The sequence below is a fragment of the Lissotriton vulgaris genome, chromosome 2_1, assembly GCF_964263255.1.
Source record: "Lissotriton vulgaris chromosome 2_1, aLisVul1.2, whole genome shotgun sequence".
Taxonomy (NCBI): domain Eukaryota; kingdom Metazoa; phylum Chordata; class Amphibia; order Caudata; family Salamandridae; genus Lissotriton; species Lissotriton vulgaris.
The window spans coordinates 557820820-557841156 of NC_141687.1; the positions used below are offsets into that span (position 1 = coordinate 557820820).

General features: G+C 46.1%; 1 protein-coding gene across 1 annotated transcript in view; it reads left to right on the plus strand.

Annotated features, from left to right (window-relative positions):
* The window catches only part of CPS1 (carbamoyl-phosphate synthase 1), a 133308-nt gene that overhangs the window by 17735 nt on the left and 95236 nt on the right, over window positions 1-20337 (plus strand). Inside the window, exons 5-10 of the mRNA XM_086955557.1 lie at window positions 11-67; window positions 561-653; window positions 11590-11679; window positions 12403-12531; window positions 16699-16805; window positions 19210-19351. Of these exons, the coding sequence (XP_086811683.1) occupies window positions 11-67; window positions 561-653; window positions 11590-11679; window positions 12403-12531; window positions 16699-16805; window positions 19210-19351 (618 nt within the window). The remainder of the gene's footprint in view (window positions 1-10; window positions 68-560; window positions 654-11589; window positions 11680-12402; window positions 12532-16698; window positions 16806-19209; window positions 19352-20337) is intronic.

Sequence of the window (20337 nt, forward strand, 5' to 3'; positions counted from 1 at the left end):
CTTTCCGCAGGTCCCTGCCCTCTACGGAATCGATACCCGGATGTTGGCCAAAACCATCAGAGATAAGGTCAGTCTCCCTTGCACCCCCTCCTGCAGCAGTTGCACCATCGCCTCAGAGCAGAACAATCCAAGCAGCCTCCGGGGTTGATTCTGAGCAGTGGTCCAGTGCTGTCTTTCTGAAACATGCACCACCTTATGAAGAATCCGACGGATTTAACAAACTATGCATATTCCATCATATACCGTCACACTTTTGCAGAGAGTGGTTGAAATATATTGTTTACACAAAAAGGACAGCCTTTAAGCAGGCTGTGGCATTGTTTCCTTAATGCTCCAAAAGAAAATTCAGTGCAGTTTATTTTGGATGGTGTTCCACGGCTGAACCCGTCTAAAAGTGATGTTTCTTAAAGTTATCAGGACACAAGGCAAGACTTGTTATTTATGAGAGAGAAGAATACAATATTTCTTCGTACCTCAACTTCCGTGTTTTGTTGTGACCCAGAAATGTGCATCTAGACTTTTGTAACCCATTGACAGATACACGACTTTTGTCCCCACAGGGCACTGTCCTGGGAAAGATTGAGTTTGAAGGCGAGCCGGTGGAATTTGTGGACCCCAACAAGAGAAACTTGATTGCCGAAGTGTCGACCAAGGTAAGAGCATGTCTTAAGTGGGTGCAGCAAAAGTTAGGGTTGAAATGTGTCTCTTATTTCTGCTTTCTCCCCTCAACCCATTTCAACTAGGTCTTTGGAGAGGTTTTTATATTTTTGAACACGTCAGAGTTAAATTGGCCATGCTGCTTTTGAGCAATTGAGAAGCCAGCACTTGTCTAGCGCTTTCCCTTTGCAAACCCCTCCTAAAGCTTAGCCCTCACCTTCGGTACAGAGCCTGTAGTTAGTCTTCCTGGTGCAGTTTCCTTCCTGATTGTGCTAAAGAAAAAGAGGTACTCGTTTTTTGGATATATATTTCACAATCCTCCTGTGAATACGGACCCCCAGGATTCTCTGCAAAGCTCGCTCCACAAATACAGAAGTCCCCTTGTGTTCCCCCTTCTGCCCCTGTCACCCCTTGCTTCTTCTCGCTGCTCTAGTCTTCAATCAGCAAAGACGTTGATGGCTGAGCAAGCTGCCTGGTGACGTGTGCTTGAACTCAGTCTTCCATTTTCGATCAGTGGTGGTGCGCACTTGATCATCACCACAGAAATGGTGGTTTCTGCAGCCCGTAGGCCCGCGCGCTGCACGGTGCAGCACGGAGTCACCGAGCAGTGCTTCACCTGCCTCTCTGGACTCTGCACAATCACGGACAAGGCTGCGGTAAAGGACCACATCCACCCTCCTGGGGTCACCCAGGAACCCTCAGGGGCCAGGATGCTGCCAAGAACACCTCTAGTGACAATCCCCGTGCAGCTCCTGCTGCCCGGTCAATGCCTCTGCAGTGGCATCACCAAAGAGTGTCTGCCCTAGTGCTGCTCGGGTTAGTGTTCATGGCTCACCTGCCTACTGCTCTGGCCCTGCCCTTCCCCCTGCTCGTGTGCACATCCTTCGCTGTGCCTTGCGCTGCCTTTTATCTGCTCTGTCTCTGCTTCTGTGCCTTATTCCTTTTTTCCATATACCTTTTCCTTTTCCGCTCTGTTTCTTTTTCTTTTTATTTAATTCTCCTCATCCAGCTTTTCTCTTGTTCCACCGCTGCTGCCACTGCTGCCCCTCCCGCATGTTCTCTCTCCTGCCTCCCAGCTGTCCCGCCCTCCCCCTCCCCCTACTTAGTGGGAGGCGCATGAAGCGGGCGCGCCAAAGGAGCAGCAAAGGCAAGCCTGTCTGCGCCCATCCCAGACCACGACCAGCATTATGAAACCTGGACCTCGGACCCGCCAGCACTACAGGTCCTCGACCCTCCACTCACTCAACTCAGGCCAGGATAACAACTACAAGCGGTCTTCACCAATCGACACCCACTGACCATTCACCTGCCACCACTGCAGCCACTCCTTCGCCTTCACCGAGACCCAAGACCCACCATAACCCTCCTGCTACAACACCGCAGCACCCCAAAGCCTGAAATGCATCCGACTCAACGTCCGCTCCCTCCACAGACACAGAGCAGAAATCTGGGTGCTCCTAAACAGCACCACCCGACATCGCCTGTTTCACAGAAACATGGACGAATGCCGTCTCAGGACCAGACATCGCGATTGCCATCTCAGAAGGATACAAGATCACCCAGAAGGCCCGCCCTAATTGCCACAGAGGAGGCATTACCATTGCCCACAAACCCAACCTCTGACTGAGCACTTACACTGACAGGCCTATGGACCTGATGGAACACCTTCACTTCAAGAGTTAAGACCAACCCAACCACCACCCTACAGGACACCCTCATCTATAGACCCCCTGGACACTGCGCACCTTTCATCGACACCATCACTGATATCATCACCGAGCAAGCTATCACCTCCACGGACTACACCTGGCTGGAAGACCTCAACTTATACCTCGAAAACCTCCTAGAACCCAGCTCCACCTCCCTCCTGGACAACTTCCTCAACATTGGGCTCGAACAGATCGTACCAGAATACATGCACTCACCAGGACACATCCTCAACCCCATCTTGACAGCGAGAAACACCATCACCTTCAGACACACCTCCGAACTCCCATAGACAGACCATCGCTGTATCCACTTCACCTTCAGATCAACCATCACCCTCAAACTTTGACACCAGCTCCCACGCACGAACTGGAACAAGATCTCCAATGACCAGTTCACCACCTCACTCAGCAACTCCACCCCAAACACTATGGATGATGACCCAACCACCACAGTTCAAACCCTGCACAATTGTATCACTGACTGCGCCAACACCATCGCCAGCTCAAGAAAACTATCAGCACACACGCTAAGAAAGCCAGCCGGTTCTCCACCAAACTCCGAGAATCCAGACAAATCTGCAGACGCCTCAAAAAGATCTGAAAGAACTCCAAAACAACAGCAGGCCATGACAACTGCAAAGCAGCCACCACTGCCCACCACAAGCTTATCAGAAACACAAGGAAAAAAGTACTCCAGGACAGAATCGCCACCCATGCACACAACAGCAAGGAACTATTCAGCATTGTCAAAGAATTTGCCCAACCCAATAGTAAGACTACAGACATCCCCCCTCCCAGGATCTCTGCAACAAACTCAGCTCCTTCTTCCACTACAAAATCAAGACCATCTACGACAACTTCGACAACGACAACCAAAAGGCAGAGCCTACACCTCCCGCTCCTGCCACCACGCAACCTACACTTGACAGCTGGGCAGCTCGCACCACAAAGGACACCCAGAAGACCATGAAGTCAATCCACTCCGGGTCCCCGACAGACCCCTTTCCCCATCACATCTACCACAGAGCTGCTGACATCATCGTTCAAGCTTCACCGAACCATCAACCCCTGTTTTGAGACCGCCTCCTTCCACAATGACTGGAAACACGCCAAGTTAAAACCCTTTCTTGAAGAAACCCTCGGTAGACCCCACTGACCTCAAAGACTTCAGACACATGTTTCCGGTGAAGGTCACCGAAAAAGCAGCAACAGCCACCTTCATTGAATAAAACAACATTCTTGACACCTCCCAACCTGGCTTAAGGGAAAAACCACAGCACCAAAACCGCCCTCCTTGCTACAACAGACGACCTCCACTCCCTCCTCGACAGAGGGAAGACCGTGGCCCTCATCCTCCTGGATCTCTCTGCAGCCTTTGACACAGTCTCTCACCCCACCCTAGCCCGCAGACTCCACGAAGCAGGTATTTGGAACAAGGCCCTCGACTGAATCAGATAATTCCTCTCCGGCAAAGCGCAGTGGGTCAGATTCCCACCCTTCCTCTCGGATCCCACACCAACCACCTGCGGAGTTCCCCAGGGATCCTCCATCAGCCCCACCCTGTTCAACATCTACATGGCCTGCTCGCCGGCATCGTCAGATCCTATGGACTCAACATTGTCTCCTATGCAGACGACACCCAACTCATCCTCTCCCAATCGAACAAACCCAACGTCTCCAAACACACCTTTCAAGAGGGAATGAAAGCAATCTCCAGATCGTCCAGAACACCTCCACCAGACTAGTCCTCAACCTACTGCGCCACTGCCACATCACCAAACACCCGCGGACACTACATTGGCTCCCCATCAAGAAGTGAATCTCCTTCAAGCTTCTCATCCATGCTCATAAAGGCCTCCACAACACTGGACCTGCATACTGGAACTACAGCCTATCTTTCCATGCACCCCTAAGATCCCTCTGCGCAGCCCAGCTCTCCCTTGCAACGGTGCCTCTTTCCAAGGGAGACCAGATCAGGAGACCACTCCTTTTCCTTCCTTGCAGCCAGGGCATTGAACACCCTCCCGCTCCACCTCAGACAGACACCAACACTCTCTAAGTTCATGAAGGACCTCAAGGCCTGGCTCTTTGATGGATCGCCTTGAACATCCGGGTCCTGATCCCTCCCCTCCAGCGCCTTGAGACCCTCTTGAGGGAGAAGCTGCGCTTAACAAACACATGATTGATTGACTGATATATTAAATCTGGCCTTCCAGGCTTGCTTGGATCTCTCAACTTAACATTTTCTGTCTTCTATTAGTTTCTGCATCCTCACTGTTACTATGTGCAGGCGCTTGCAGCTTGCTGTCAGATATAACTACACAGATTAAATATGCCTGGTGCAGTCCCCCTGCGTCTACGGCGTGCTTGTCCGTGTTTGTCTTGTTGGCCTCTGTTTGTCTGCCTGTCTGGACGGCAACGGGTAATCAATAATCTGTCCAACTACATTAAAGAGCACATTTGTGAAACAGGATTTTATGAGCCAGCACTGGGCTGGTTTTCACGGCTTACTGGCGAGCATTGTGGGGATTCCGGGCAGATGGTGTGATGTGCTTGTTTGTCAGCCTGATCTCTGCTGCTAGCATTCGTGCTAATCAATAATTTGTACAACTGAACTAAATGTAATGTTTGTGAAAAGGGACCATATGCTCCAGCTCTCACTTCTCTTTGTCAATTGAAAATAGACAAACATGTTGCTGGGTAGAGTAAAATGCCTCGACCTTGGGCGTAGTTCACGCTAAAATGTTTTGGGTTTTTTTGCTCTTGGAGTCCAAAGTGCTCTCTAATAAACCAATGATTAAAGGTGGAGGTGATCACAGAATGTCATGTTGGGCTGTCATTCTCCATCAAAGGGACGGGCAGTCAACCTACCAGTATTTCCTGGATCTGGGGGGGCGTTGGTAGAACTCTAATCCTGAGTTTGTGGTCAGAGCATGGAGTCAATAGCACTAGTGGCGCGTCCTATTTTTTTGAAGTTTTGTCTCACATTTGGGTAATCTGTCTCGTTGCCCTCACTCAGCGGGTGCAGAATGCCATATTATGGCCCGCATTTTGCTGCCTAATGAGAAACCTTAAGCCACCTTGTAGAGTATCCAATATCTTACTATTTTATCTATGAACTGCAGCAGGAGGCGTGGCCGGCTCTATGTCGCCTCAGGACATGCTCGCCTTTAGAGATGCTAGTATCGAATGTGGAGACCTGCAATGAAACAACTCTGAACAGGTAAACGAAAACCATGTTTGCAATATGCACATAGAATGTCAGACCAGGGGGACAGAAGCACACCGAGAGTATGATTTGCCCAGGATCAAACAATTTAGAAAAGTTGGAGGTCAAAGATTGTAATACAGTAGTACTCTTGATTGCAGTGCAGAAATGCCACATTACATTTTGGTGCAGATACCATGAGAGTGGGCACTGTCTGCCCACTCTCCCCGGGGGTAATATCCAGTTCAAGTTTTTGTTTTACCGCAAACTTACTAACATCTTTTAGATTGTTTCTAAATACCCCCAATCTTGGACAAAAAGAGGAATGAGTTCAAAAGTGAATTGCTCAAGAGTACACAATTTAGAGCCAAATGAGGAGGCCAGGATTAAAAGCCGTGTCTCCTGGTTCCACAGTTTCACTTAGCCTGCTTGACCTCAGCTGGAATGGCAGTTATTCTAATTGAAAGTCCAAGGGACTACCTTCCGAGGGAAATGTCACCGTATTGTGCGCTCTGCCCTGATTTATAATTCAGTGTTTATTTCCAGCAATTTACTTGAAGCGGTTAAACCAGGATTAGATGTTAAGTCTTGCAATGGTGTCTGCCCTCCCAGTAAATTGCCCACTCTGTAGCTGTCTTCCTGATTTGCATATAGCTGAGGTGACATTGTGTGCAAAATAATGATAGATTGGGATTCCCAGTAATTACCAGCAGCTGAGATCAGGGGCGTCTCCTCCATAATGGCGGAGGAGCATTGCCCTACTGCCAGCAGATGATAAATAAAATGATAATAACATGCTGATATTTTCGTTTCAGTTATGCCTGTCAGATTTACTTACCTATGACAGGAGGCGCAGGGCGAAGCAGGGCGGAGTACTGAGTATTTATAAGTGCGCATGTGTGTTTGGCTAGCCGCCTTAGGCCGGCCAAATACACATGCGCACTTATGTTTTTCCAACCTGGCTGTATGGTACAGCTGAGTTGGAGAAACCCCACAAGCTCCCAGGTAGTGTCTGAGTGACAAATGAGGTCGCTCAGACCAATCCTGGTGCTGCTCTCGAGCTAAAGAGCAGCGTCTGGATTGGGTGGGGAGCCTGTGCCTTTAGGCCCATCCAGTTTCGGGCTTCCGGACGGGAGGAGCAGGAGGAACACGGCAGCCGGCAGCGGTAACAGAGTGGAGCGAGGTGGAAGTTAAGTGGTTTTTATTGCTTTTTTTATCCCCCCCCCTCCCCCTCCCTCCTGTGGCGGCCATTGTCTGAGATTAATGCAAGCATTTCCTCCATCAGTTTTTTTTGTATACTTTAGCAGTAAAGACATAAGCAGAGTGAAGGTTTGAAAATAAGGGGAGGAAACCAGCACTCTTAGCTTTGCTATCCTGTTTCTTCCTCCCGTGAACATGGGCCACCTTCTGACAAAGTGAAGCTGGCAATTAGCGCCCCTCTGTTATGGCAGTAATTAGCGGGCGATGATCTATCCGTGTGTGGCCTGCAGCTCCTAATGCAGTCGCGCCGCGTGGCAGAGAGCGCGAGGTCAGGCGCGGGCTCTTATCAGTGAGCGATGATGACAGAAATGACTGATCGCCTTCTGCGTCACGTCACTCTAGGTGGCGGGGCGGGGCGGGGCGGGGCGGGGCGGCTCGCGCTCCCGAGGGAGGAAGGCAAACCAGACAGTGCTGTCGCAGGAGAGTAGGGAGTCTGCACAGAGCGGGATAGTGCTGCGGTCAGGTACCGAGCGAGCAGAAAGCAAGAGAGCCCTGCCATACACAGTGTGAGGCACTACAGTGAACCATGACGTCACAAGGAGAGACTGTGCTCTGAGCCCCAGTGAGCTGTTTAGTACGACGAGGTACAGTGCCAATGTTGTCGCGTCTAACCACGCACTGAAGAGCCAATCTCGGAGTGAGAGGCGCTGTATGGAGAGTAGCCTGTCACTGTGCACGTCATTTTACAGAGCAGTACAATTTCACAGTGACGCACACCGTACAGAGAAGAGTGGGTCAGTCACTCTGAGAAGCATTGTACAGAGGTGACAGCACTGTGAAGAGAGGGTCGCTGTTTCAGCACCAGTTATTGCACAGAGTACACAGCATAATCGGTTACAGTGTGAATATACGTCATGATTCACTAAGAGACATTGTATACAGAACTACACTGTTGACGTGATGATTACAGATACTGTACGCAGAGCTGCAATGTTAGTGAACAACTCTGCACAGTGAGGAGGAGCAGGGCTTCAGAGAGGCACAGCGCCTCAACGAAAGAAGCTGAAGAGAGCTGCAGGGATTGACAATGTGCCAAGAGGCACCATGCTTCGGAGAGGTATAGAGTGCTTCAATGAAGCACGCTGAAGTGAGTGGTGAGTATGCAGCTTTAACGAGCTACACTGAAAAGAGACGTAATGCCCACGGAGATACAGTGCTTCAGAGAGGTACCGCTCTTCACTTACACATACTCTACACACAGCTGCAGCGTTTCAGCGAGTTTTAGTACACAGAGAGGCGCATTGTCTTCATTAGAACATATTGAAGGGAAGTGCTTTAAATGGGCAGTACTGTCCGGAGTACCTGCACTACTTTATTTTAACAGCACTTCTCAGAAGCAAACAAGTACTCTAAATCGTGAGTACCTGCACTTCTATATTTCCCTTTAAAGCACTGTTGAAGAGAGGCAATGGTTCAGTGAGCTATAGTGCTCAGAGAAGCACAGTGCGACAGAGGTCCCATGCTACAGTCAGAGAGCTGCAGTGTTTTAGTGACTAATAATGTGCTAATATGTATAGTGCTTCAATGAAAGATGCCGATGGGACTGTAGTGTTTCAGTGAGTGATGATGTGCTTGCTTTAGAGATTTTCTACTTACAGCTGGCATTTTTTATTGAGTAAAATAGAGTAAAGAGAAGTGTAGTATTACATTAAAGGTATTGAGAATTGTAGTCTTTCAGTGTGTGATAGACTACAGAGAAGACTAGTACTTCATTTAGGTGTATTCCTCAGATCTGGTATTTTATTGTAAGGTAAAAGTGGGTTTAACCACCAAATTAATAGAGAGAGAAAGAACTGAGCCATGGGACTGGCTTGGCTCTCAGAGCTCATGCACGAGCCGAGCCCTGAGTGCACAACATGTCCATACATTTTTTATTTGACAAAGACAATGCCCCTACTTTTTCTTAAAAGACAAACGTTCCGGGACGGTTAATTCCTAAAAATGAGAGCCCTCAGCTGAAGTGGATGGTAGGGATTCTCCAGTGCTGTGGAGCCGAGGGTAGGACAGACAGCTAAAGTAACAACAAGCCTTCTCTTCAGGGTACCCACTGCATGAAAGAAATGTAGATGTACGTACGCAGTTGGTTAATCTGCAAATGTAAGGCTGCTTGGAGGTTGGAAATGACTTGAAGCTTCAGGAGGACAAAGATGTATTCTTTTTGAGCAGTATTGCAAGATTGCTACCAACTGACCTGTGGAGTGCATGCTTTTAATAGACATTTATAAAAATGTTTACACTGGGTCCAGTCTATTACTAAAATCTATATTTTGGAAGCTTTTTTTACTCGTACACTTACATCTTTTTGCATAGTTCATGGCAGCCTATCTTATACAATGTGTTATACAAGCTTGGAGTAATGGCTTACATATTCACAGCGCTTTCTGGCACAGTCTGGGACCTTATAACACTAAGGGAAAGGGAGCACACTGCCTTGCATCGCCGGACAGTTCGCCCCTTAGCATTATGGTAAATACAGTACAGTGTTTGAGCTTACTTGAATACTAGCTGCAGTTTTTCACCAGAGTTGGGACAGAAAGTGCTGTAAATCTATACACACGTTTTTCTGGATTTTATCCTTCATCAGCATAGATAAAAAAAACGAGTTGTATCAGAGGTTGCAGCGAATGCTGCCACAGTCCTTGAAGGTCTCAGTACCTCATAACACTACTTACTATTTCTCATTAAAGCAACCAAAATTCACTTCTTTGGCTCTGTTACATTCACAAACATGCAGTGATCACATTAACCAATATAGGTTGCATAACATAAAATAGTGTATCTCTCACTGATTAGTTTAACTTGTATTCATTTTTCATTTAAGGTGTGTTATTTTATATACAGCTACCTGAAGGTGAAAGACCAGCAAATTAGTTAGAGAATATTTAGTTCTTTTTAGCCATGCCTTTGATCCTGCCTCTAAGCTCCCTGACCCGGTCCCCAATAGACTCAGGATCACAGTTCCCATAACTTTTTTAATGCACTTCAACTGCTGATGTAAAGCATGCAGCACCCTTCACGTAAAATATGACAAAGTGTACTCAAAATTCAAACAAGTGCATTCCTTAACATGCCCAAACTTTGACCTCAGTAAGTCACATTATTTTGCTGCACTGGGAGGTACTTATTAAAAGTGACAATTTAAAACATGAACTTCGAACCATTACGGCCAATGCCTCTGTCCTGGCATCAATGCCATTAGTGACCTAAGAAGCAAGTCTGTTGTCCTTTGCACCTGTATTGTGGTCCAGAATCTTGTAGATAAGGAAGTATTAGCGCCTGTTAAATCAAACACAATTTGGTTTTATACAACTGGTATCCTGAACTCACATATTGGAAGGTGCTTTCATATGTGATAATTAAGTAAAAGGAGAATTGGTGAAATAATATATTTGCCTAAGAAAATACAATTTGGTTAAGTGGGAAGTGTGATTAATCACAGGTTTTCTGGTTTCACTTTGTACAAATCAGTCATTAAATGGGTATCTATTTATCTAACTCTTTTACCTCAGATGTTGATGCTTTCATTGTAACTCTTTGACCGTAAGGGTAGAGTGTGGGGGGCAGGTAGAAGCCATCATGAAAGCTCATCTTGTTTTGGCCTAAAGGTTTCTAGAGGACCTTGAGCTGAGACAGGCGTCTAGCTCGAGCTTGACTTGAGCTTTCAGTGGCTCGCCCACCTCTAGTTTTCATTTGCAGCAGACGTCAGCCTAAAATTACTGATTTCTGGCAAATTTTGACATGCTAGATTATCTTCTGGGGAGCCCCAGCCGGCCTCCTAATCCTAATAACATGATGTGGGAACATAAGGAGTTCTGGAAAGTCCACGTTCATACTTATAAGTCATCTTGGTGCAGAATAATAGGTGTTGATTATTTCCCAGCTTCCCAGGTACTCATTTTGTCAACTTTGGAAGGATGAAAAGCTGAGCGGACCTGCCGAGATGTGAATCTTTGACAATCAGGTCAAATACAAACTCTTGGGTTGGATGCACTAGTTAACTGCACCTTTAGATCCGGCATCATCCCAACCTTGGCTGCTAATTTCAGCTGGGGTGAATTTAAAGATCCCTTACGGTATTTACAGCACCTCCCACAAACCACTAAAGCGTGGTTCTCTCTTTTTGAGACTTGCTAACAGTGTGTAGAGTGAAGGCTTGATGGCACTGACTTCTCTTCATATGATCTCTGCACGTGAATTGTGTGTTCTCTGTGGTGTGCAGACTACAGTAATCACCCTCCAGCCTTTGGTGGGAATGGTTCTCGAAGGGTATACTCCAATTTTCCTGGGCAGGCCGCAGACGCGAAGCTCAGTTATATGCAGGACACTGGCAGCCGGTGCTCTGTACCAAGTAAGCAACGGGGTGGCTCAGAGACTTGATAGCAGCCCAATGTAATGGCCAGTCCTGGACAGAGCCACTGTTGTAAGGAAGTGAGTGTGGTAGCCTCCCAGGGCCCATTATAACTAGTGCTTAACCCACCTTGACCCCTGGAGGTACAGAGTAGCGCAGGGTCCTCTTAGAAGATTCAACGAAACCCGCATTCCCACCTTTAATGTCACACATAGCCAGTGTGATGCTGCGATCAGCCTTTAGGTCAAACAGTGCTTCGGGACCAGTGCTGTCTCAGTGGGTGCTAACATCTGGGGGATCAGTGGGGTGGGGGATGTATCAGTCCAACAGAGTATAGTGGGTGCAACTCAGTTGGTTTTTGACAGCCGGAGTCGCTCACCAGATTCTGCCTTTTTCTTCCTATTCAGGAAATCAAAGTTTTTGGTAAGGGGAATCCTGTGAAGGTGGTGGCCGTGGATTGTGGTGTGAAGCATAACATCATCCGCCAGCTGGTCAAGGTGAGCAGGACATTCTCTGGAGCACTAGCTTACAGGGCAGCTACATGCAATCTTGACTTTTCTAGTGAATTGGGAAAGGCGGTGCTGATAAGTGGGCCTCAAACGAACCAAAAGGACAATTTTTTAAAATCTGTTGTCACAATGTACTGCACCTCATAAATTGGTATTCATTTATTTCAAATTAGTAATAAATCCCAATGTTTACTTCTGTTTTTCTGTGTATTTTGAATGTTTCCCTCACTAACATTTCTCTTAAATGTTTTATGTGATGTTTTTCTTTTTGCAGTTTTCCTTGCATCCCCCTTTTCCCTCTCCCTTAGTTTTTCTACCGTATTCATGCCATTTACTTTATGGAGGTATCACCTACAGTCCCTTTTTTCTCCTCCTTTACTCTGTTAAGTTTTTATTTATCCTCTTTCCCTGGTCTCTGTCTCCTTTTGAAACAAAAGCTTTTCTCAGTGTAAACACCATCGCCACTTTTGTCTTCTCTCACCCATGTTTTTCTGTTTTGCTTTCCCTTTCTTTTTATCCTATTTAAAAAAAAAAAATCCTTCTATATATATTTGTGTTTTTTTGACGTTTTTTAACAGAACTGCACTTTTAAAGTGTTGAAAATAGAAGTGGCTCAGTTTTGAGATAATACTGAGAATGTAAACCCAGTCACGTGTTGTGCAATGGAAAGGCAGTGTTAATTCTCTAAACGTTCTCTTTGTCATCTGGCAGCGAGGAGCCGAGGTGAATCTGGTTCCTTGGAACCATGATTTCTCCAAGATGGAATATGATGGACTCTTCATCACCAGTGGTCCAGGGAACCCAGAGCTGGCAGGGACACTGGTGCAGAACCTCAAGAAGGTAAGGCGCCCCCCTCTTGAATTCCCTCTGAAATGGCTGAGCACATTTAGACATTGCTAATACACATACTGTACTGTTTCTTGCTAACCAAGTTGATTCTTCTTGTCACCTGTTTCAGACTCTGGTGCTTTTGAATTTCCTACTTTTCGTGGTAACCTTTTTGTTTGGCTCCCACACTCTGCATCCTGCAGAAAGTTCAAATTAGTTGGGGATTTCTCATCATTTCGCCAAATCACTTTATTAAATATATATATATATATATATATATATATATATATATATATATATATACATTTATTTATTTATTTATTTTAATTATTTATATAGCGCAGCTGATACCTTGCAGGCTTCCTGGCGCTGGAAAAAAATACTATACTGAAGAGGAGCGCGAAGTGTGTAAAGGCGGGGGGAGGTCTAAGGGAAGAGCCAGGTCTTGATGCACTTACTAAAAGTAAGAAGTTGAGGGGTCTGGCGTATTTTAATGGGCAGGCTGTTCCATAATTTGGCAGCTGCGACCCTAAAAGATCTGCCCCCGGTTCTGGCTTTACTGTATCTGGGCACCCTTACCAGATACGCCGAGGATGAACGCAGATCTCTAGTAGGGGTGTACCACTGAAACAAGGTTTGCAGGGGCCTGGGCCCTAGTCCGTGCAGAGCCTTGAATACAATGCAGAGGGACTTAAAAGCCACCCGCTGCTTTAGGGGTAGCCAGTGCAATTCGGCCAGTGCCGCAGTGGCCGAAGACCTTCTCGACCAGCCGAGAGCCAGCTTGGCCGCGGCTGATTGAATTCGTTGCAACCGGTCCAGTAACGTGACAGGGGACTCAAGGAGTAGGGCGTTGCAGTAGTCCAGGCGACTCAGAATCGTACACCTGACTACCAGCGCCCGGGCTTGTGCAGGGAGAAGTGGCATAATTTTACGCAGAGAGCGTAGCAAAGCCGTGCAGATCCCCACTGTTTTTGCCACCTGGGTTTCCATACTCAGCTTGTTATCGAGCATGACCCCCAGGTTGCGGACCGAGGAGACAGGTTTAGGTTTCTCCCTTGTCTCAGAAGGCCAGAAGTCATTCGGGAACTGGTGAGATAGAGTGGTGCCAGCACAAAACAGAACCTCTGTTTTGGAGGCGTTAAATTGAAGGGAGTTCCTATGGAGCCAGCCAGCCGTTTCTCTAAGACACTCATGGAAGGAGGTCAGAGAGATGGAGTCTTCTCCTTCCCAGGAGAGAATGAGCTGGGTGTCATCTGCGTAGTTAATTGTTTTTAACCCGAATGACTTAATTAATGTGATCAGTGGTTTAAGGTACACATTAAAAAGGATGGGGCTAATGGAAGATCCCTGGGGAACTCCCTGTGGCACCGGTGAGAAGGCAGATTGGAATGGGGGGAGGGAGACAGCCTGTCTCCTGTCCTGCAGGTAAGAGTGAAACCAAAGCAAAGCTGTGCCTTCCACACCAGCTTCCCCGAGTCTCAACAGCAGCGTCCTATGGTTGACCGTATCGAATGCGGCAGACAGGTCCAGCAGTATCAGTGCCACTGGCTGGCCCCTGTCTGCACGCATGCGAAGATCCTCCATGGCTGTTAAAACCGCAGTTTCGGTACCGTGGGCAGGGCGGAACCCGAACTGGAGATCATCTAGAAGGTTGTTCTGCTCAAGATGGGTAGAAAGGCAGGAACTGACCCATCGTTCCACTACCTTCACAGGGAAAGGCAGCAGGGAGATGGGTCGATAGTTGGAGAGACAATCTGGGCTCAGGGAGGGTTTCTTCAGGAGCGGAGTGACAAGTGCCTGTTTCCACGGAGTTGGAACATAGCCACATTGCAGAGACTGGTTGCATATCTGGCGCATGATGCCAAAAAGTATTCCAGAGCTTTTCCATGGAGATCAAATATATATATATATATATGTATATATATATATATTTATTTATTTATATATATTTATATATATATATATATATATATATATATATATATATATATATATATATATATATATATATATATATATATATTGGATCTCCATGGTGTGGCACAGTGGTACTAGAAGATATGTTTTCTATGTGGCTACTGTTCATTGTTCACATGGGCCTTGCAGTTAGCTTTCCAGTAGGTAGGTGTCTTCTTCACTGAACATTGTGTCCCAAATAACAGAGTAATAATGCCATATTAGGTGGGTGCTTGAAGCCTTGGGCTAACAGAAAGATCACAAGAAGGTGCAATATGACCAGGGCCCAGTACATTCTAATACATACAGAATTTGGTGTGGAAAAACTGATTTTGCACGCAGTTTCTCAACATATATTAGATATTTACTGCCATTGGTTAAATAGGGTATGAGTCATTCCCCCTTCCCCACACAAAACACCCACAATCAGAGCCTTTCTGTTAAAGGGGGTCATTTAGGATTCTTCATGATTTGGCTGAAGCAGGACATCTGATGGAAACCACCTGCTTCACCAAACCAGCCTAGTTTGAAGAAGTTTTTTTCTTCTTGTTATCCACATTTATAAAACTTTGGCCAGCAGACTTTCCACCACAGAGTCACTTGCTACACCTTAGTTGACAAGATCCCACCAAGCCAGTAGAAATCTCTAAATGCACTAAGCAGCTGCTCTCTAGGCAAGGCCGCATAAACCTGCATATGCTTCCAAATCTGTTTTGTTATTTGGAAACATGGCAGAAATAATAGGGCAACCATGCGAGGCAGAGCTCAGACATTGATCTGAGATAATGCACAGCTTCAGAAGCAGTTATCACTTAATAGGTAGAGATTTTCAAAAGACATGTTTGCTGAAAGTTTCCACTAGCATGAAACAATAGTCATTCCACGTGTCTTGCTTAGCCCTGCGATTTGTTGAGACACATCAACTGGCAGATGTGTTGATGGAAAAAACGAACTATTTTGAACACATCAAATAGAAAGAAATTATGGAAGCTAAAAAGATCTTGTGCTTAATTGAGGAGATCACAGAATAAAAGTGTATGATCAAAACTTAAAGGTGTTTGGTACAACAGAAAGATGTAGTCATGTTTGTGGGACCAGATTTCAGAATCAAAGACATCTCTTACCCCAATGTCGTTGTTTTTCAAAAGAGGGGTGGAGGCATACTCTTGTGGAGGGTGTGCATTAGAAATTGAAGTACCTTCTGACTTCATAGAGGTAGGTTCCTAAATCAGGGTGAAAGCATATATGTGGTGTGTAGCACTGTAGTAACATGCTCCGATTCCTTAGAGGTGCCCTCCAAAAGCAGAATCTGTGTCCCCTTGACAGAGCACTTAGCATGCATCATACATATTGCTACACTTACTTCTATTGCTAATTGCCAGATTTTTAAAATGTTATTATACTAATTCTAATCTAGTCCATTTCTATAGGTTCAAAAGCAACAATTAACAATGTTTATCCATCCCTCCCATGAAATATAGAAATAATCTCACTAGCTGACCCTTCCTCCCTTCCTTTCTTGTCGTGCCTTATGCCACCTCTAAGAGTAGCTTCTTCATAACCCCCAAATGACAGTCTAGATTTCAAGCAATCACACCACATCAGCAACCTGCACATGCATTTTAGCGCCTGGGAAGAAGTATAAGGTTATGCTGTCCATCTAACCACGATCATTGCAAGATGTCGTGGTGCTCAGGAAGGGGTGCAAGCTTGTTCTGTCTTTCCTATTTCTTGAATGTTGTTCCTAGGACCTCTGATGCTTTATTATTTGCATATGTGCAGTGTCATTACGTTCAAATACATCCAGATTTACAGATCGGTTGTCAAATTATTATCAACTCGCGTACCCCGCACCACTCTTTGGTTGTTCTAAGTCCTGCATCATTCATGATGGTGTCGGCAAAGAGGAGATAATGGAGACTCAACTCATTAAGCTACAGACCACTACAGTGAGCCATTAAATGAATATGTGCCATAGGTATGACTTTATGGTGCTGGTTTCTTTGCTTGGCAGTGAAGCCCTTCCCACCAAAGACAGCTTTGAGTCAACCAAACCCACACCACCTCTGGGGCCCACTCAGCCGCCAATTAGTAATACAACTAACTCACCTGCTGCTGAACAACAGGGCAGATGTGACCTGGACCTGTTGATCACTCCCATTCCCTAACTAGCTGTCTTTCCTACCCAGTGTGTTTCTTATTTCTATTTTATTGCAATTCCAGGTCTTCAACAGTGACCGCCAGGAGCCTGTCTTTGGAGTCGCCATGGGGAATGAGATTGCTGCTTTGGCCGCGGGCGCCAAGACCTACAGGCTACCTATGGCAAACAGGTGCGTCACGGTTATTGCACACCAAAATCATGCAACACAACACAACACAAAGGGTGTTTAAGACACATTAGCCTGGAGAACAGATGACAAGTATCTTGGCTCGACTAACAATTAGCTGCACTTTGGCAATATTTGAGAAGATCCTCTTTGCGTGCTCTGACTCTGTGACCTCTTTTTTGTGATTGGCCAAATTACGTAGTTTGACATAAAAAAGCACTCAAATATTGACTTACAGTACATTTGTTAGAATTCACCGGGAATTAATTTTCACTTGTTGTCAGATGTTTGGAAGAAGGAGAGCGATTAGCCAGAGACACACAATGCACATACAAACAATTACTGCCGAAGTCAACAGTTCTGGCGTTTATTAGGAAAAGACTTTGTAGCAGTTGGACAACTGTGTGGGGGTGTGGGGGCAGGGGGGAGGGGGACCTCCAGCTGTCTAATAAAAAATCCCATTACAAAGCAGCATCTTAAGCTACAAGAAAATGATACTGGGACTTGAATCCTCTTGCCGAACAGACTGCATTAGTAGCGGTAAGCTGGGCTCCACAGAGGAGAATTATTAAGGGTCAGAAGGTGAAGTTTACTTTGTAAGTGCTTAGCCTAAAAAGCAGTTAATGGGGAACTATAGCATAGTAGGCCATTTTGCTCAAACGGCCATGTCTCTGACACTCACTTAAGATAACTTGAACCCGCAGTGGAAATAATTTTATGTTATTGATGAAACAGCAGGTGGTAAAAATTTTGTGCATAAAAATAGTGATTGAGATAGCTTGGGAATTAAATTCTCTGAGCAGGATGTTGGAGATTGGACAATGGCTGGGCTGCTGACCTGGCTCTACAACGGCTCTGCTGACCTGGTTCTCTTGCTCTAAAGCAGCTCTGCTGACCTGGTTCTTTGGCTCTAAAGCAGCTCTGCTGACCCGGTTCTCGCCCTCTGAAGCAGCTCTGCTGACCTGGTTTCTCTGGCTCTACAACAGCTCTGCTGACCTGGTTCTCTGGCTCTAGAGAAGCTCTGCTGACCTGGTTCTCTGGCTCTAGAGCAGCTCTGCTGACCTGGTTCTTAGGCTCTAGAGCAGCTCAGCTGACCTGTTTTTCTGGCTCTACAACAGCTCTGATGACCTGGTTCTTAGGCTCTAGAGCAGCTCTGTTGACCTGGTTCTCTGGCTATAAAGCAGCTCTGCTGACCTGGTTCTCTTCCTCTGAAGCAGCTCTGCTGGCGTGGTTTCTCTGGCTCTACAGCAGCTCGGCTGACCTGGTTCTCTGGCTCTAGAGCAGCGCTGCTGACCTGGTTCTCTGGCTCTAAAGCAGCTCTGCTGACCTGGTTCTATGGCTCTAAACCAGCTCTGCCGACCTGGTTCTTAGGCTCTAGAGCAGCTCTGCTGACCTGGTTGTCTGGCTCTAAAGCAGCTCTGCTGACCTGGTTCTCTCCCTTTAAAGCAGCTCTGCTGACCTGGTTTCTCTGGCTCTACAGCAGCTCTGCATGCAGAGAGTGGGAGCAGAGCATGTGCATATGTTTTATCCTGCGTGCTGAGAGAGGAAGCAATCGAGCAGAGTCATACATCTTATTTAAGCCGTACACACACATCTGCTGTGTCTTCAGCTAAGCTGTTTGACAGAGGTATGCGTGCACATGTCCTGTCTTGAAAGCATGCACATATCCTGTCCCCCTTCGCCCACCAAACCGACAACAATAAGTCTCGCCAAAGCGAGCACCGCATACGCTGCATTGCTAGGCGAGACCTAAAAAGGGGGTGCATAGCACAATAGACATGAGAGCATAGAGCGGTCTGTGATAACACTGTCTGCTCAGCTGAGAATTGTACAGTGGAAGCTGTCCATCATAAACAGCCTCCACTTAACAAATGTTGACTTACTGACAAGGCTAGCTGATTAACATTCAGTGCTTCGCCACTGACAGAGTGTCACAAAATATTGATATTTCTTTTCAAATTACAAAGGAACAAGGAAACAACCCTCTGCATCACCCTTTCACTTCTGATTCTAGAGGAATAACGATAATAACATTGGGAGGCACAAAACCATTGTAGAGTCCACTAATGCACAGGGAAGTAGCGCTGGCGTGAAAAGCATTTCATTTATTGGGCCTCTTATGTCTTCTTTCCCCTCTGCTATCTGTATATCTGTGCAGAAGTGAAATGGTTTTCTTTCGGTTTGATGGGACAACCAAACAGGGCGGTGGGGGATACCTAAGGCTGTTGTTTCTTGTTTCACAGAAAATACATGCAGGGTCTCAGGGTTTTATTTGCTTTTAGATTCCCTCCCTCTGCACAACGAGATAATTCAAGTTATTCAATCTTAATCTTCTAGTAGGTTGAGCTGTGCTGCAAAAAAAAGCTGATGTCAGTGCTTGTGTTTTTTTCTTTGTTCCTCTCTTTAGGGGGCAAAACCAGCCAGTCCTGAACAAGATGAATGGGCAAGCCTTCATCACAGCCCAGAACCACGCCTATGGAGTGGATGCCAATACCCTACCGGCCGGCTGGAAACCACTCTTTGTGAATGCCAACGACAAAACCAATGAGGTACAAGGGGATCTGAACCGATTTCGTTAGTGTAAGGCACACACACACACACACACACACACACACACACCTCCAGGGACAGTCTCTTTCCAAGGAAAATCCCATACTGAAATCAAGATGAAATTCCATTTCCAAAGTCCAAAAGATCGTCCCTTTTCTAATGCTAGGGTAGTGTGTAATCTGTGAGTCCTCCTGTTGCCTCTCCATGTTTGTATTTCTGTGAACATTGTTTTGCTGGACTGGTATAGAGGTTGCAATTGGTGCAAAGTGTTCCTCTTGACTGACTTGATAATACAGGTGACATTTTTATGTCACAATTAGGTTGTTTAAATAATACTGGCTTTGCATAGGTTCTGAACACAAGCGGAAGTGACCCTAAACAACAAATTCGATTGTTTCACTTGGCCCTAGTTATGTTTTTGGCTGGTATTTTCTAATTTGTGTGAGTGGACGTTTTTTAAAATCCTGAGTTGTGGCAAACGGTATACAACCTTTACAACGAATCTTTTACCACGCACTACCATTACAACGCAGTCATTACAACGCAAACCATTACAATGCATTGCGCTGGGGGGCGCTCTAGGATAGGGAATACGTTTAATTTACTATCCAACACCTTCCCTAGTGTCCACGGGGACTGGAGTTGGAATAGTAAATTAAACTATTCACTATCCAGCACCCCAAAGCGCTATGCTTTGTAATGGTATGCGTTGTAAAAACTGCGTTGTAATGGTATGCGTGGTAAAAGTATGCGTTGTAACGTCATACATCCGTGGCAAACTTACCCTGGGAGAGGAACGTCATATTACCATATATTTTTGAGGAGGAATCATGTGCCCCAAGTGTCCTGAGCTTCTCTAAAATATGCAGAACAAATGCTTCCATTTAAGGTTTTCCTAACCTGTTTCCCATCATCCTGCTGTCTGTTCTGGAGCCTTCTTGAAGTTTATCGCTTTGACACCGCCTTTCAAGGAAGGGATACGAAA